Raw genomic sequence first — 19,667 nt, 5'->3', positions numbered from 1 at the left:
TAACAATCTTTTTCTTGTGCCTGTCTGCAACTCAACATGTTATCTTTATGGTGAGTAGCAATCTATTTATCCCATACACTGCTGATATTCCGACCTGGAGTTTCCATTTTTTGATAATTGTAGGTGTGCCTGTTTGGACCCAGTGAAGCTTTTACACATACTAGGTAATTCAGCTGTTAAGGATGCTCCAAAGCAGTGATATATGAAACTGTGTTATGGCTGGTTACTGTGGTTTCTGGCGTAAGGCACATGGGTTGTGGCTGGAGAATCTGAGCGAATCTGTAAAATTGGGTTTGCACGAATTGACAAATTTGATTGATCATCTTTCTGAGTACTCAACAGTGTGCCCTAACTGTTATGTCATGAGATGAATGTGATTAACATATTTAACACACAAACATTGAGAGCACAAACTGATCGTTAAAAAATCTTATGTTTTGCTCCAGCAGAAACATACTCAGCTTAAAGTTCACCAAATTTTTGATTTAGTCATAAAAAGTTAAAATCAAACACTTATCTGAATAACGAATAAAACAATAACTTGGGAACTGTAGTTGACTAATTCACAAAATAAACAGTTGATTCATCCACCCTGGAAAAACATGACCCAAGTTAAATAAGTCTGACAACACCAACTCTTCAAGCAGATACCACATTATCTCATTGTCTGTTAAAGTAGATCAATCAGTAAACTAGAGTCTGCTCTGTAATCATACAAAACAAACAGTTAAAATTCATTTCTATAGTTCATAGCTTGGGGCAAACCCTTCTACTTGACACCATCTGGGTAGTTTTCTTTTCAGCCGTCTTAAACATAACTATTTCACGTAGGTGACTAAGATATGGTAAGAACAGAAAGTAGATGTGTACACACATGGCAAACTAACTACTCTTGTTAAGCATTAGGATGAACATTAATCTAATGACCCCATACCATAGACTAATCACTTAAAGCCACATTTGCCCTCTATCCATGACACCATGTAGAGAGTTTTGTAACAACCCAAGACAGTGACGCAAAGTCCGGTGATTGGTGATTTCCATGGCTGCCTCTCCTCCTCCCCTACTGGCCTAAAGTGCTTGTGACCTCTCAACTATGGAAGCAGGTTATCAATTGCAATGATGATAAACAGAAACATTTACACGATAAACACAGCAAACTGGTGGGTATTTACAAGTGAAGCGGTCCATGAACCATAGTAACACTAGAATCAATTTATCTCGCATGAGCAACTGGAATAAGGAACAACACGTGTAAGTTGTTCACTGCACTTAATGCAGTTTTGGAAGATGGGAGAGGAATGGTGAAGCAAAATTTAAGATATTATTCATTTAGTTTCCTGTCCCAGTTGCATATACAGGGTGTCTCGCCAAACTCTGACACCTCAAATATCTCTGGAACAACAAAAACGGTTTTCACCAGCATGAACGTACGGCAGGGGCTTAGGAAACCAAATACTATGCGAAATTTTAAAAAGGAAATAACTACTGTTTTCAACACAAACTTCTGTATTTTTAAATGGACACCCCCTATTATTTTGTATGCAATTAATAACATGAAAAATCACAAAAAAAATGGCATTGGTTGCACCCCAATACGTCGATTACATCCCGAGAAATTGCGAAGCGAAGTTGACACTTGAAATAAATGAAGGCACAGCTAGCGCACATCCTGTGACTCAAGCAAGCACCTCACGCTGCCAGTAATCGTGATGTGATTGACACACTATGTCAGTGGAGCATTAATGTATGGTGTGGTATTGTATGACAACACATTGGCGCATATTTCATTGATGGCACACCTAGAGGGGGATAGTTTAGCCCCTTCTTGAGCTGTACCTTATGTGAACCGGTCCACCTCTTATAATGTGTCAAATAATGCGGTATCAGAATGACGAATGTCCTGCACATAATGTTTATTGTTGCAAAATGAGAACTAGAGGTACAATTAGTGGTAACACACTTTGTTTCCCATTTATAAACCTCATAAGTTCTGAAATATGTGGCTTGTAAAGGATAGCAATGGCGTCACAGTTCCTGACATAATGCATCGCATGTAGTACTGTACTCAGAGCAGGGGTTGCCTGCACTGGCACCTGTATCCTGCTGTAAACATACCAATAACCCATGGCACACTTTACCTTCAGTGTAGAAGTGTCTCCTAATGTTGTCTGCTGAACTGCTCTCATACTGTAACATAGTTCACATACGATGCCACATTAAAACCTGTTTTCTTGTGGCTTGTTACATTTGCTGTCATCTAGTCGATATGCCAGCCTTCAGTAATGAAGAAAAACTAGATATTATTTTAATTTATGGTGAATGTCACAGAAATGCAATGCAGCTGTGACACTGTATGCTGAACGCTACCGAGATCAGCATTGTCCATCACGTTGAACCACTGGCAACATCTGCAAGACACTCACAGAAACAGGAAGTTGGGCTCCCACAAAACGTTGACGTACAACACCAGCGACTGGCAATGGAAATGAAATTGCTGTTCTGGCTGCTGTAGTACAGAATCCTCAAGTGGGTGTACGAGAAATTGCACAAGGTCTAGGAATAAGTCACAGTAGTGTTCAGAATCTTGCATCTGCATCTGTTTCATCTGATCCATATCTTGCTGCACCAAGAACTGTACAGGAATGACTTTGAATCGCGCATTGCATTCTGTCATTTTGCACTTCGGCAGTTGCAAGGTAATCCAGTATTCCTAAGCAATAAGTTGTTTACGGATGAGGCTTCATTTACAAATCATGGTAATGTGAATGTGCAGAACATGCACTACTGGTCCAAGCAAAATCCCCACTGGATTCGCCAAGTTGGTCATCAACGATAGTGGATTGTCAATGTTTGGTGCGATATCATTGCTAACTGTACTGCAGGTCCATATTTTTTTCCATAGAATGTTGAATGGACAGCGATATGTATCATTTCTTCAACACACACTAGCATTCCTCATGGAGGATCTACGATTGGAAACTCTTCTATCAATGTGGTTCCAACATAATGGATGTCCCACACACAATGCAAAAGTTGCCAGAGACGTTCTAGATGTGACATTTCCAAATAGGTGGATGGGGCTGGGAGGTACTGTGCGATGGCCATCACTGTCTCACGACTTGACGCCATTAGACTTCTTTCTCTGGGGCACAGTGAGAGATAGTGTGTATCAAGAACCCCCAATGACACTTGAAGGTATGCAACATCGTATTACTGCAGTGTGTGTGGTAATATCTGTAGAAACTCCACAATCTGTGTAACACACTCTCGTTACCCATCTGTAAACGCGTATTGATGTGAACAAAGGGGCACTTTGAACAAATGTTGACATGACACAGTTTCACTGGTCAAGATGTGGGTGTATTTTCTATGTTGGATGTAAGAAACAACAATATAGTTTCTGCGGGTGACAGGACACTAGTAAACATGTTTAGCAAAGTGAATTCAAATGTGTTATCTCTTATTTTAATTGTAGCTCTAGTTTTCATTCTGCTAGAATAAACATACATTTACAATTTGAAAAATGTAACTTTGCATTGGGCATGTTACTTGTTTATTTTTGTGGATTGTGCGAGCCTGACACAGGCGGCATGAGATGCATGCTTGAGTCTCAGGACGTGCACTGGCTGTGCGCGTCATTTATTTCAAGCGTCAACTTCACTTCGCAATTTCTCAGGATGTAATTGACGTATTGCAATGCAACCAACACCATTATGTTCATGATTTTTCATGCTATTGACTGCACACAAAATAATAGGGTGTGTCCATTTAAAAATATACAAGTTTGTGTTGAAAATAGTATTTGCTTACATTTTAAATTTCGCACAGTATTTGGTTTCCTGAGCCCCTGCTGTACATTCATGTTGGTGAAAACCGTTTTTAAAAATCTATTGTTGTTCCAGTGATATTTGAGGTGGCAGAGTTATGCGAGACAGCCTGTATATTCCTTAATGACTAGTTTCGAAAGAGTCCGTTCATTTTCGAACCATTTACTATGTCAAAACAGACATCCTTATTAAAAATATGAAACATTGAATTACATGGAAGTTTTCATGCACTCTGTGTATAGAGATCACAGAAGTTCATAACAATGGTCATGACAAAGCTGTCTCTTCATCACGTGACTGTATAATAATCCAGTGTAATATACAAAGTTTTGACAACTTCTTACAATATACATATGAAATGTCTGTGCTTGGCACAAATGACTTCTACACACAAGTTCAACTTAGCAAATGTGGTTGAGTGTATTTGGAAGGCACCATCAGTGTTCAAAATGTGTTTGTGCATGCTATCATCACCCGCATGTCTCCACTTATTTCAAACAGCGCATCTCAGTGTGTGTGGCTCCTGATTTCGCAATTACATTTGCATAAAAACATTAAAAATCTAACTTTTTTAAAACTTTCAAAATTACTCAGATCTTTATAAAAAGTGGTTGCAATATTATATATTTGATTAAAGATTAAAACTGTGTCCAAAACGCTATTGTACCGGTGACAGCAACAGGTAGGTGCTGCTGCAACAGCAAAATTTACAATTTTATTTTAAAACCTCCTAAATCATTCCAAATTTCATAAAAACATTATATATTTGGTTAAAATACTAAGAACTTTATACTGTACTGACAACAGCTGCAAGTGCTGCCACAAATACTTGCAGCCTGTAGATCGCTAGGTCATTGCTCTATAACGGTCAGCTTACTGCAGTACTAATCATATTGCTTCAAAAAACACCAGGTACTTAAATGTAGATTGCTCATTTGTTAATTTCCACAACTCCTTTACATTCCATTTATATATCTCCTATTCCTCTTGTGCATCCTATTTGATCCCCTTAGGTGCTATGTGTAGTATTTTCATAGTATTTCCAATATTACATACTGAAGGTTCCACACTGTAATCTGCAAATACCAGATCCACCATAGTTTCTATTCTTTGTTTCAGTTTTATTTCTAAGTCTAAATCTCCATTGGTCTGCTGTCCAGAACACTACTTGTACTACTTAGTGAAAGTGAGCACAAACTTTTCAGTAATATGGTCATAATACTTCAGCATAATAAACTTTTTATCGATGTGTGGATCCTTGTTGTGTCTGAATTTTTTGAGCCTTTGTGATTACACCTCTCTTAAAACTATATGCTGTTGGCACTTGTTTCAGAATACATAACTCTCATTGTATTTCTGCTTCATCAAAGGTGAGCTTCTGTAGTCAAGCCTCTGCAGCAAAAAAAAAAATGACCTTTTATGCTGTGGCAGATGTTGAAGTTCTCACCAATTGTTGCATCCAATCTGTTGGTTTACAATAAAACACATTTCAATTTTTTTCTGCCCTTGCTATTATCAAGTCCAAGAAATTATTCTTCCTACCTGTCTTCGTTTCTAGAGAGCATTTAAAGTATGGTGCTGTTGGTTAAAAGTTTGCTAAAATGACCTTGTTTATGGAAGTCAAATGTGCCAGCAACACACAGTTTGAATTTATATTGTAAGAACAGAAGAAAACTTTTATGTATTATGCTGCAAATATTTTACCATCACACGATAAAAGAGATGCAGCTATGTCACAGCTGTTGTAATGAACCTCTCAGTTTTATATGTGCAGGAGGTTCAAGAACTTTTATATATTTTAACATTTGTATTTATATTTTTCACTAATGGTGTACTTTTTGATGTAGGTTATGGTTAAAAAATGGACTCGTTAGAAACTAGTCAACAGTAAGGGATGGGTGTGCGACTGTGCAAGGAAATAATAAATAATGAAATATACTTGCTGGTTCTTAATGCCAAAGCAATGATGGAATTACAAAAAATTTAAAAAAATTGTGATAGTGCCAGTGCTACTTAGGTACCCAAGCAAGATGTTTCATTGTCTTCATATGTCACTTTAGCACACTGGGGTATTATTTGGTAATTGTCACAAAATTTTTATATAAATGAAAACTGACCAATAAAACACACCAATGCTGAGGAGAGATCTTTGCCCTTATGAATACAGAACAGGATGATGCTCAGACATATTAAATTCGGAAGTAGTAGTTATAGGAGGAAAGAGTTTTGTGGATATGCAAGCAAGAAGAAATGCGACAAACTAAAATGAGTATTTGAGGAAAGAAACGAGAGGTGGGAAGAGGAACAGAAACTTATCTATTTTTTGCTTTAAAGTATCTGCTTACTATTTTGTATACCTTCCTATAACAATGCGTTAATGCTGAGCTCATAAATGTGTTGAATCAACACCAATGAAGAATTGTGACAAGCGTCTGTATGCACACTGATAGAATAAGTCAGTTGGTAAGTTAAGAGCATTTAAGTGAAAATGGGGAATGAAAGGATTTGATAACATTTCAATTAAGGATACATTGCACAATACTTCAGTCCCATTGATAGCTGCACTAGGTGAACGCCAAAAAACTCTCCATTACCAACATATGAATAACTGTACAGCGCTAACTTCCAGCACAGCAGTGGTAAAGTTATCGACAGATCCTGGTAAAAGGTACAAATTCATGTGTGCAGGATACTTTACTGTTGACAAATTGCACATTATCTTTGATACCTCATCAGCGAAAGTAACTTGCCTTATGCAATGAACATGTCTACCAGATGACTGATAGCTGGGATAAATATCTTGATTTAAGGTATCATTATGATTCAGGAAAGGGTACATTACCGTTATTGTCTATCCAAACCAATGGGATAAAATATGCATGGCAATCACTCACTAGGTAACTGGAAAGAGTTTTTGGTCTGTGGCACATTAACACTATGTGATATCCATGAGAACAGGTAAATCTTACAATGGCATTGGTATATATGGAAATGCCAATACAATGCTATTGTTCCTGTCCTAGAAGGATTTGTTCCATATGATGAATCAAAGTTTATTCTGACAAGTGATCAATGAATAAACGGTATCTTGACAATAATATGTGACACTAAGAACTGAGAGACTGTTGAGATGGTAAACATCTGTCACATATTTAATTTCATGAATAAATTTTTGCATATGAAGAAGCTGTGTGAAAGATGGATATCATATTTCTAGACTATAGATACCAGAAAAAAAAATACTTGAGGGTGCACATTTCAAAATGGTATATGGAAACCAAAACATTTGGAAACATTATAAGTGTAAATGAAGTGTGGATCCAGTATACATTCCACAGAAAACTACAAATATAGACCTCAAAATAGTAACATGGAAAAAGGTGGAAGTGAAACAAAAATAGTGAAAATCATTTTCCCATTGGGAAAAATGATTAGCACTTTTTCTACCTGTATTGTATCATTATTACCACTTTGAAAACTAAGATATAGTGACTGTTCATTAATACACGAGTCAGTGAGCTGGTACCATACTGATAGGAAGCAGAGGCAGCCAAAATTGGTGCAATGTAAAATATTCTTGCACACATATAATACATCCACTCACATATTGACTGTTGTGGTGATTAAAGAGTGCGACTTTGCATCTACAGTTCCCACAAATTTGGTCTCATGTGGTAGGATGTCCTAACCTTAAAAAAATGCTTGGAGGGAAAAAATTTCACTGAATGAAGAGGATATCTGTGCTGCAACTGAGACTATCTAGTGTTGGAATATAATTCTCTTTTTGAGGGAATTACAAAAAAATGGAATCGCAATCAAATTTACAAAGATCACTTTTTTGCAAAATAAATAAGTAAATAATGGTATTTCTCAACAAAATAATGTAATTTATTATGTTTTAAGCATTTTTGACAGTTTCTCCCTGTACGTAAGTACAATAAAAAATATATATAGGCATACACCAACAAGAAGTTGTAAAAAAGTGAAAAAAAAATCAATTCTGAGAGCATATTCTACTTTACATTAATAAATAATAATCTGAAAAGGATAGACTGCTACTCACCACACGTAGGTGGTGTTGAGTCTCAGACATGCACAATGGAAAACAGTGCTAAAATGTTTAAGCTTCCAGACCACACACACACACACACACACACACACACACACACACACGTCCACTGTCTCTAGGCCCTGAGGTGCACACTTAAGTGGGGAGGATGGGTAGTACAGTAGTGGTGGTGGACAAAAATGCTAGTGCTACCTGTTGGAGCATGCAGGGACATGGTGGGAACAGGGTAGGACTACTAAGTGCAACATCGGGAGGCTGTGTGTGTGTGTGTGTGTGTGTGTGTGTGTGTGTGTGTGTAGGAGAGAAGTAGAGATGGGGAAAGGACTTTGTGTGTAATACTGGAGTGGGAACAGGAAGGGGATAGGGTAGACACACACCGTCAGGTGGCTTGCGGAGTATGGATGTAGATGTAGACTTCCAGGGGTTTAAGCCAGGGGAATTACAGGGGCAAAGGATATGTTGTAGGGAGAGTTTCACTCATGCAATTCAGAAAATCTGGTGTTGTATAGGAAGAATACAGAGAGTGTGGGCTGTGAAGCAGCCATTAAAGTGAAGTACATCGTGCTGAGCAGAAGGTTCAGCAACTCGGTCATCGAGTTCTCTCTCAGCCACGGCCAGGCAGTGGCCATTCATGTAGACAGCTTGACAGGTGGCATAACCATGTGGACAGGTGGATCTGCCTTTGAAGGTGTAGGAGATATCTGTGACAGGTCTCAGTAGATGGTAGTGGAAGCATTTATGGGACAGATCTCTTTATCTGGATCTACTGCAGGGAAACGAGCCATGAGGCAAGGGGTTGGGAGCAGGGATGGAGTAGGGACAGACAAGAATTTGGTGGGCAGCAGAATACCACTGTGGGGGGAGTGTGGAGAATAGTGGGCTGAATAATTGTCATTTCAGGGCATCAGAACAGGTAGTCAAAACACAGGCAGAGAATGCAATTCAGTTGCTCCAGTCCCTTGAGACTGAGCCATGAGAGGAATGCTCCTTTGTGGCCGGACAGTGGGTGTGTGGGAGGTGTTAGGTGACTGACGAAAGATTTATTTCCGGACAAGGTTGGAAGGGTAATTTTGGTCTGTGAAAGCTTCTATGAGACATCTGGCATATTTTGAGAAAGACTGTTCATCACTACAAATGTGACATTCATTGGTGAGTAGGCTGTATGGAAGGGACTTTGGTGTGGAATGGGTGGCAGCTGTTCAAGTGGAGGTATTGTTGGTGGTTTGTAGGTTTGATGTAGACAGAGGTGCCGATGAAGCCACCCTTGAAGTGGAGGTCAACATCGAGGAAGGTGGCTTGTTGGATTGAGGAGCACTAGGTGAAGCAAATGAGGGAGAGGCAAAGACATGATTATTTCACTATTTTTCATATTATTCACAACAAAATTAACTTAGCAGTCTGTCAACACCTTTTGTTATTACACTACATAATTGTTATTGTTACATGAGCCTAACTGTAAATGACCAGCAACCAGTTATATTTCAATAAAAATTAATTAAATAAAAATTAATTAAATAATCTTTAAAGAGACTTGTTCCATGGTATTATGATACATCATGGAAATGATAGATTAAATGCAGCAGCTAAAGCAACAATTCATGTGAAGTTCCTAGTAACTTCCGAATCACAATAGGTAATATTTTATGAGAATGCACTGAATTATGCAGACCAGAAAATGTATAAAAATGCTTACTTCTTTGTTTCACGGAAAAGTCTAACACTGTCTTTCACCACCGCTGTTGTATCAGAGAGCTCCACTACGGTCTCACTTGTGTTTTTATCTTCCAGAATTCCTTTATCAACAGTACTCTTCAGGATCTCACGGAGTTCTGTAACTGACAGATCGGTCTGGAACTCAATTTTTTGTTTTGTCTCTCCAGTTTCACCCTCTATAGGAAAAAACAATGCTGCTAGAACAAATAAAATTAGATTATTATTGATGCTGCATGCTGTCATAAAAATGTACATTAACTGAACTGTATACTCACTTGATTTCCCAATTTTACACTCCTCCCCAGGTTCAGTGCAATGGCTAGGATAATTTATTTTAGCAGGTCCTTCTAATTCGCATTCTGCACCTATTTCCACTTCAGAACTTTGAAGAAAACTTGTCTCCTTTGAAATTTCCAGTGGCTTACACTCTGTCTTCTCAGTCACTTCTTCATCATGTGCTGTTAATTCCTTAGCATCCAAATTTTGCTCATTATCACTTAGTTCAAAATCAGAGATATCTATGGCCTCTAACTCTTTAAGACAGTCATCCAACTCTGTGACATCAATCTCACTCTCTTCAGAGTCCATATTGAATTGACGTAACACTTCGTTCTTGAACTGAAATTGAAAAAGATGAAAAAATGTTTACCATAAATTAAAAAGATATCAGATTAAATACAAATGTGTCACTAAATCAGTGAGTCACAGAGTATGTAGATCCTGCACCTTGTGTTTCTCTTAATATGTGGGTTTGAGTAATGTTTCTATCCATTCAATACCTGTACATTTTTCATTTACTTTTTCTATTATCTATTTCTACTTAGAAAAATATGGTTTCAAGGTTCAAAAAGTTAGACATGCACCATCTGTTACAAATTTTGTCTGGCAATCCTACTTCAGTAGGCCCTGTATTAACTACTACTGGTAAGTGTTGCTCTTACACATGGTACTACAAACATTTTCAGCAATAAATGGACTTGTAGTAAGTTGGTTACATACAATTAGTGACAATTAGCAGAACAACAAGGATTTGATGTACTGCTCATAGCCTGAAAACTGGATAAGTTTTGGGAAGGAAATCAGCTATCAACAAGTTATTTGATATCTCATCTCTCACATTCAAAATTTTAAGGAAAATGGATTAGAGAGATGAACTACGATTCACGAAAGAGCTCTCCAGAACATTAGAAAAGCATGTACATGGTCGCCAACAAAATTTGCTTGTAAAAAATTACAGCCATTCATAATAATGTAATATAAACAACAAAGAAATCATTAGAAAACTGTTCTGTGAAAATGCTGTTCAAATGAAAGAAAGTCCAACATTAAAATTGGTATTTGATGTGCAATTACTGGGGCAATTTTCTTTTGGCTACCCAGCATTTAGCTGTCTACCAAGTGACAGACCAAACTCATATTCTTTTGATTAATTACACTTTTGGCTGGCAAAAAGGAATCAAATCATTTAGCTATTAGCCCACTGGTGGTGGTCCCGACAAAACAGACACACTTGATGAAGTAAATAAACTTTACTTCTTTTCACTGAAACTTTAATTTTGCTTCTGACTCTTGACCTATACTATACATAGTTGTGACAATTTCTGTGGAAGTTCGTGCCAAACTGGAGACTGTACAACTCCTATTAGGAACTACAAATAGTTTGAAGTCCAGAGGTTGAATTGAGGAAGATTTCGAGTGCAATTCGCCAGCAACGACGCATTAATGCCATAGTGGTTATTTTAACTCTGTCTCTAGGATGGAATGTGTAGCAGTGCTAACAGTGAACAAGTCCAGGCCGTGGGCACATGAGGCATCATGTAATTATTCAATACGTCGTGGGAAGAGATCATGGAACATTTCAGTGAATTTAGGGATGGATGAAATCAACTGACTGGATAAGTTGAGCACGATAAGGTCAAGTGCAGAATTTAGCAAAGACAGATTACTGAATGCAAGAGCTTCGAAATGAAGATGGAGTAGGAAAATCGACAAGGATTACTGGTTTAGTACAGTGGACAGTGGACAAAAATATGGAAATACGAAGAACATAATACATTACAATGCCTAATAAGATGTAGGAAAACACATCGGCACTCGAAACAGCTTCCAGTCATCTCGGAATGGGTAAGTACACAGTTTCTGTATGGTTTTCAAGGAAATTTTATACTGCTCTTCCTCCAAAATAGTGGGAACATTGTATCATGGGATGGACCTCATCAGCCAAAATGGTCACATAATCCTTGGCAGTAAAGAAAACTTGTGGAGAAAACGCAGGGCCCGTGCAATACCACAATATGGCTACCCAAACCATCACCGCAACCTGTCATGTTTTTCACTATTTGGACATGAACTCTTCTACTGCTCCATAATCCAGGTTTTATGGCTTCACCACCATGTTTTCCAGTCATGGGCATTTTCATCACTGATGAGCAGTTTCCGGATGCCAGTCTGCCCTGAAATTCCCTGGTTATGGAGATCCCTTGATGTTGTTTAGGTGCTGATGGGGTCTGCTAGTGGAACATTCAGTTCTGCATTGTGACTTTGCAGATGTTACTTTTACCCTTTCTCTGCATGTGGTATAAATCTTTGATATAGTGCCTCTTGAAACATTTTAGCTCCCATGTTTATGGAAGCACTAACAATTTGTCCACATTCGAACTCACTTAGCTCTGACATAATTTACTCAACTATACAGAACATTCTTCTGACCATGACTGACACTTGCAACATACTGAGGACACTGCACAGGTGCCACTTGTGCCCAGACACATCATCACAAGCAGCGGGCTTGATTAGCACCTGCATTTATGTACACGCTTGCATTTCTCACAGTGATGCTAAATTTTTTTTTCCAATCCCTGTATATACTTAATGGTGTAATAGGTTACAAAGAGGGGAAGACACATTTTGAGATAGTAACACACATGCAACAGTATGCTTAATTACAGATATGGCAAGGCATCTTGATAGTTTTCACTCTGGAGCTGGATTTAACGTTCTTGGGATGCAGTGGTATCATTATGTCAGGGGTGCCCTAACATGATAGGGTCCACTTCATGTGGACAATAATGGTTTCAGCAAGCAGCAGCAGTTTCACATTGACTGAACAGGCCTTCTCAACAATCTGAAACACTACAGTACACTTCTTGATTTTCTTTTTTGCTCATTTTGACGTACATGGGTTATTCAAGAATATCCATTGGCCTACATAATATTTACTGTGGCATTGCTCTCTTTTTCACTAAAGCTTGTTAGCTGTCTAAGGGTTTAGAATTAACTTTTTCTCCACGACTTCAGTTCAACTTTAAGTTCTTTATGAACGTGTTATTGCCAGATACATCTGCACCTAGTGGGAGCTTTTCCAGTTTGTACAATGAGGATCTGAGGTGGATTTCTATTCATGCTCAACATCATCCAGGGAGAATCCTGAATTTTTGCGAACATCTGACTTGCATCCACCTACCATTTGGTACAAGTTCATTCCAATGTTTACTATGGTTATTTAAACACTGACTTAGCATGCTTCTAACATCCTATGATCAAACTATACATGACATAGACACAGTCAGACATTATATAGAAATCACCTGATGGGTTGATACTGGTTGCAGTCAGCTTATGAAACAAACATCTCTCTTTTTATTTTAAATTATTGTTTTCAGTCTAATGTACTGTGAGAGATTACACAGAATAATATATGAAAGGAAGTAAAATGTCATTCCACAGGCAAAGCTATTTAAAAAATATCATAAAATTTGCAATCACATTTTTACAGAGGACACTATTGAATTGCAGACTGAAGCGAAGAAGTGACATTGTTAATGGGTACATGTGAATGGTGGTCTGTTTAAGAATTCATATTCACGTATACATGTTCCCAATTTACGGACAATGGTCTCTTGAAAATATGCGAGGCATTTTCTTAAATATTAATTTCAATACTGCATATTTCTCTTAAGATTTTTGTTAACTCTTTTTACATCATAATCAATATTGGTAATAGTTTTCTCACTGATGAGATATGAAAGAAAGTTTTAATCATTACAATTAAAATGAAACACTTTTAAAGCAGACAACCATTACAAGCTACGAAGCACTTTTTCATCTGTATGTTTCGACACTGAACCTTTGAAATCAGAAGTAAACTAAAGCAAGACAATGTACCACCAATATTTAATTTTCTTCGGTATTAGCACCTATGAAAAAACTCAAACTGCAGTGAAAAAGTGTCACTTCATCAGATGATGACAGATACTAGTATGGATGAAACACACATACATTAATATAATTGTGTAGAGAATTATTTTGCACATGTTTCAGTGTATTAAACATACAGTATACTTCCACCTGAAACTACAGTTACGTTTTGTTTCGATTATATAAAAGTCCACAAGAAGCACCTTGATTAGTACTGTTACTAAGACCTCCACCATTAAACTGTGCGGTCTATTGCAACTAAAGCACAGCAGCTTGAAGTGGAATTACAGTGTTTGAATAACATGGTGATATACATTACAGACCACTTGTGTAGAGGCAATTGAAACACAGCATATAGTGCTACCATCATATGAATGTATAAAGATGCTACTATAAACTACTTTGAAGGGTGTGGGATCAGATACTTCTGTCAAAAGTGGCAAGTATTTCAAACATAGAGCAGATCTGATCACAATTTATGTGGGCAAACAATTTGAATTGGCAGCCACTAAACTAACAAAGCTAGACCTACATATGAAGTTTATAATTCTGCGAGTTTAGTATCACTATTATACCACGTACTTACAAATATTGACAGGGAAAATTGTTAACTGATTTATAAGAGCTCTTGGCTTTCCGATAATTAGACGTACTGTCAGATGATACAGCAAAAATAGACTTGAAGAAACCACAAAACTGCAGGCCTACCAAGAGATTTTCTTGGAATATAAAATACATGTACTTTTCTACTGCACTGGCAAATTAAACCTGAGATGAAGTGTATAGGGAAAACAATGTAGATGCTAAGTTCTCTAAACTCTGCATGTTGTTTAAATTAATTTTTGTGGAGACATTTCCAAACTTAGCCACTTCAACAGCAGCAGCAAACGAAAATAGATGGATATCTTCAGGTATTAGAAAATCCTCTCAGACACTACAAAAGCAGCTACAGTAATGCACAGACAAAAAAAATTACACAATGGAGGGTCCTGCTTCCTGCAAAAATTCATTCAATGACAAAAATAATATTTAAGGCAAAAAGTAAAAGCAAAATACTATGGCATGCAAAGCATGAACAGGAAAAGACAAACAAGTGTAACAACAGAATAATAGAAAATCCACAGGAAATGGCAAAATTTGTACATCAATATATACTGAGGAGAAAATGCAATAAATTCTTTCTAAAACACAAGTAGCAACCACAATGAATTACACAGTAAGCACAATGCTGATGTTTCCCACAACAGAGCTTGAAGTCAGGCAGACAACACAGGAAAAAAAATTAAAACAAGATGTCAGTAGGCATAGAGGAGGATTCAGTCTCTGTTTTGAATGTGTGCGTAGACGGTATACGAGTTCAATTAACAAACAATATAAATAAGTCCTTCAGTTCAAGTATTCTACCACGGTACCTAAAGAACACGAGTTGTTTTCTTACTAAACAAATATTGAAAACTTTAGGCCAGTTTTTCTGCAGTTTGCATTCTCAGAAACAGCTGAATCAAATGAAAGGTAGACTAATTTAGCTGAGTTAGACAAACCACACTCCAAGAAAATAGAATAATGAGTTACATGAACAAAACAAAACCTTTTTAACAAATCACAGTTTAGTTTCAGACACTTATGGAGTGCAATACCAGCTGTTACGGAGTTCACAAAAGCAGTGCTTCAAGTTCCTGAGAAGGATGACTGTGTTACAGATGTATTCTTAAATTTGTCCAAAGCTTTCGACATCACTGACCATAAAATACTACCAAACAAACTAGATGCACTAGATGAAAGAGGAACAGCACGTGAGTTGTTCCAGTCTTAACTGGAAAACAGGGTGCAAATGATAGAGATAGATAGGACATCTGCCGATGATAATCTTTAACGAAAGAATGTCAGGCTAGAAATATATTAACAAAGCTGTCACTTAGGGTAGTGTATTGGGTCCGTTTCTGTTCTTAATATATATCAATAACTTTCCAAACCACGTAAGACACAGAGAAAAATTTCTCTTTGCTGATGACAGCAACATCATAGTCACTGAGAAAACAAATGACATGCTAAAGGACGTTTACAATTGGGCAGTATGTAACAAATTAAGATTGAACATAAAGAAAACAAACTGTACACACTAAGTAAAATAACTATGTCGCATTAAGCATAGATGACACATTTGTAGATTGTGCAACTAACACAAAGTTTTTAGGGCTGAGTATTGACAGTAAGTTAAGACTGAATGAACATGCAAAAATAATGTCATAGGCATGTTATGCTCTACAAATTCTATCATCAGTTTGTTACAGCCAATTTCTAGTGGTGACATATTATTCCTACATACACTAATTATTAGCTAAGGGATTTTTTGGGGGGACAGAAAGTGAAAGTAAGAATAATAACTAGAAGTAGCAGTCAGGCCCAATTTACAGAACTGTTTAAAAAAACTGGGTATCCTTAATGAACCAAGTGCATCTACCAATCTGTTGCACATATCAGGGAAAACATTTCTAAGTATTTTTGGGATGTTAAGCAGCGTATTACATATTTGGGCTTCTTTCTGTCTCAGAATTGCATATGGAGCACAAGAAGAATGACTGCTTCATTATCTGTGCACAAAGTAATTAGTCTAAACCCATATGGAGCGAGTACTGTCAGCAGTTAAGAATGCATGTGGCATAAATACTGCATTGAGTAGTGTGATGTGTGCTGAACGGAACAGTATGCATGACGCTAAACATAATTTCACAAGTGCATTTCACTACAGCTGTGGCCGACTTGTAGAAGTTCAAGTAACGTAAATACACTCCTGGAAATTGAAATAAGAACACCGTGAATTCATTGTCCCAGGAAGGGGAAACTTTATTGACACATTCCTGGGGTCAGATACATCACATGATCACACTGACAGAACCACAGGCACATAGACACCGGCAACAGAGCATGCACAATGTCAGCACTAGTACAGTGTATATCCATCTTTCGCAGCAATGCAGGCTGCTATTCTCCCATGGAGACGATCGTAGAGATGCTGGATGTAGTCCTGTGGAACGGCTTGCCATGCCATTTCCACCTGGCGCCTCAGTTGGACCAGCGTTCGTGCTGGACGTGCAGACCGCGTGAGACGACGCTTCATCCAGTCCCAAACATGCTCAATGGGGGACAGATCCGGAGATCTTGCTGGCCAGGGTAGTTGACTTACACCTTCTAGAGCACGTTGGGTGGCACGGGATACATGCGGACGTGCATTGTCCTGTTGGAACAGCAAGTTCCCTTGCCGGTCTAGGAATGATAGAACGATGGGTTCGATGACGGTCTGGATGTACCGTGCACTATTCAGTGTCCCCTTGACGATCACCAGTGGTGTACGGCCAGTGTAAGAGATCGCTCCCCACACCATGATGCCGGGTGTTGGCCCTGTGTGCCTCGGTCGTATGCAGTCCTGATTGTGGCGCTCACCTGCACGGCGCCAAACACGCATACAACCATCATTGGCACCAAGGCAGAAGCGACTCTCATCGCTGAAGACGACACGTCTCCATTCGTCCCTCCATTCACGCCTGTCGCGACACCACTGGAGGCGGGCTGCACGATGTTGGGGCGTGAGCGGAAGATGGCCTAACGGTGTGCGGGACCGTAGCCCAGCTTCATGGAGATGGTTGCGAATGGTCCTCGCCGATACCCCAGGAGCAACAGTGTCCCTAATTTGCTGGGAAGTGGCGGTGCGGTCCCCTACGGCACTGCGTAGGATCCTACGGTCTTGGCGTGCATCCGTGCGTCGCTGCGGTCCGGTCCCAGGTCGACGGGCACGTGCACCTTCCGCCGACCACTGGCGACAACATCGATGTACTGTGGAGACCTCACGCCCCACGTGTTGAGCAATTTGGCGGTACGTCCACCCGGCCTCCCGCATGCCCACTATACGCCCTCGCTCAAAGTCCGTCAACTGCACATACGGTTCACGTCCACGCTGTCGCGGCATGCTACCAGTGTTAAAGACTGCGATGGAGCTCCGTATGCCACGGCAAACTGGCTGACACTGACGGTGGCGGTGCACAAATGCTGCGCAGCTAGCGCCATTCGACGGCCAACACCGCGGTTCCTGGTGTGTCCGCTGTGCCATGCGTGTGATCATTGCTTGTACAGCCCTCTTGCAGTGTCCGGAGCAAGTATGGTGGGTCTGACACACCGGTGTCAATGTGTTCTTTTTTCCATTTCCAGGAGTGTATATTACATAGTCTCAATTCTTCAGTGCACTGTTACTTCTGAAGTAATATTGGTCAAATTCCCCATTTGTACGTACTTTGTGCCTGCAGCCGCTGTATCAATATTTTGTTAATCCCATTACTGTGCATGGGACTGCAGAAACATGTTTTTTCTTAAGGATAATGGTACATGTTTTATTTTATTGAGCTGAAACAGCACCAGTGATAAGAGTTTCCTCATCTACGAGGATGAGTCAAATGAAAACCTTAAATTTGCAATAACAAATCGAAATTTCGCGCTGTTATCCTGTAAATTGGTAAGTGTGCTACAAACAGAGTGCAGAATGGCTTGTAGGTGGCAGCATAGTGCAGATGCACGCATACCGTCGCAGTATCAGTATAAAGATGGCCGCCCCCACTTGTGACTTTCACCAGGGAAGAACAGCATTCTGTTATTCGGTTTCTGCATAGTGAAACCTATTGAAATTCATCGACGAATGAAGGTTCAGTATGGTGATGCATGTCTGTCACAGCAGCAAGTCTACAAATGGAGTAGGAAGTTTGCAAATTGTGTGACTTCAGTGGAAGGTGCTCCTCGTCCAAATCAGGCACAACGAGTTGTGACTCCACAGAACATTGCAGCAGTGGAAGCCATAGTGAAGGAAAACTGCCAAGTGACACTGAATGACACTGCAGCATGTTTACAGATTAGTCATGGGTCAGCACACCACATAGTGCATGATGTGCTCCAGTTTCGCAAAGTGTCTGCAAGATGGATACCACGGCAGCTGACTCCTGAAGTGAGAGAACGACGTGTTGATGCTTGAGAAGAATTTCTTTGGCTCTTTGAACGAGAAGGTGATAGCTTCCTTGCAAGAATCGTTACTGGGGATGAAACCTGGGTTCACTTCCACCAATCGGAAACGAAGAGAGCGAGCAAGGAATGGCACCATTCCTCATCACCAAAACCAAAAAAGTTTCGAACAGAACCATCAGCAGGGAAGGTTATGCTGACTCTCTTTTGGGATGAAAAAGGCGTCATTTCGGAGCATTACATGCCTAGAGGGACCACTGTCACCAGTACATCATACACAGATCTCCTAAAAAATCATCTTCGGCTTGCAATCAAATCAAAGCAATGTGGATTGCTGTCAGCAGGTGTCTTGCAACGTAACAATGCAAGGCCCCACACTGCCCGTACAACAGTTGCAACAATCACAGACCTGCAGTTTGAGTGTCTTCCTCATCCACCATACTCACCAGACCTTGCCCCCAAGTTATTTCCATATGTTTGGACCACTCAAAGACGCAATGGGAGGAAAGAAATTCTGTTCTGATGAAGAGGTATGCCACGCGGTGCACGAGTGGTTGCGCGGACTAGCAACAGAATTTTTTTCTAAAGGAATTTATGCACTTTGTAAGTGCTGGAGGACTTGCATTGAGTGCGGGGCAGATTATATTGAAAAGTGATACAGCTTTGTACCACTTCTGCACAATAAATAATATTTTAAAAAATATTTAAGGTTTTCATTTGACTCACTCTTGTATTTCTTTGCTTACAACGATGTCTTCATGAATGTTACAGCAAAATTTTCCTCCTCCTTACTGTTGCTGTACATAGAAAATAAAAGGAACGCAAGACCATAAAAGACAAACAATGGCTGATGGCTG

General features: G+C 39.2%; 1 protein-coding gene across 1 annotated transcript in view; it reads right to left on the bottom strand.

The window, feature by feature from the left end:
- Positions 1–19,667, bottom strand: part of LOC126186284 (uncharacterized) — a 283,858-nt gene that overhangs the window by 152,544 nt on the left and 111,647 nt on the right. The window contains exons 2-3 of the mRNA XM_049928197.1: positions 9,888–10,230; positions 9,593–9,809 (exon numbers count right to left, since the gene is read on the bottom strand). Of these exons, the coding sequence (XP_049784154.1) occupies positions 9,593–9,809; positions 9,888–10,200 (530 nt within the window). The 5' untranslated portion in view covers positions 10,201–10,230. The remainder of the gene's footprint in view (positions 1–9,592; positions 9,810–9,887; positions 10,231–19,667) is intronic.

Source organism: Schistocerca cancellata, chromosome 1, assembly GCF_023864275.1.
Source record: "Schistocerca cancellata isolate TAMUIC-IGC-003103 chromosome 1, iqSchCanc2.1, whole genome shotgun sequence".
Classification (NCBI taxonomy): domain Eukaryota; kingdom Metazoa; phylum Arthropoda; class Insecta; order Orthoptera; family Acrididae; genus Schistocerca; species Schistocerca cancellata.
This window is presented reverse-complemented; position numbering and strand designations above follow the sequence as displayed.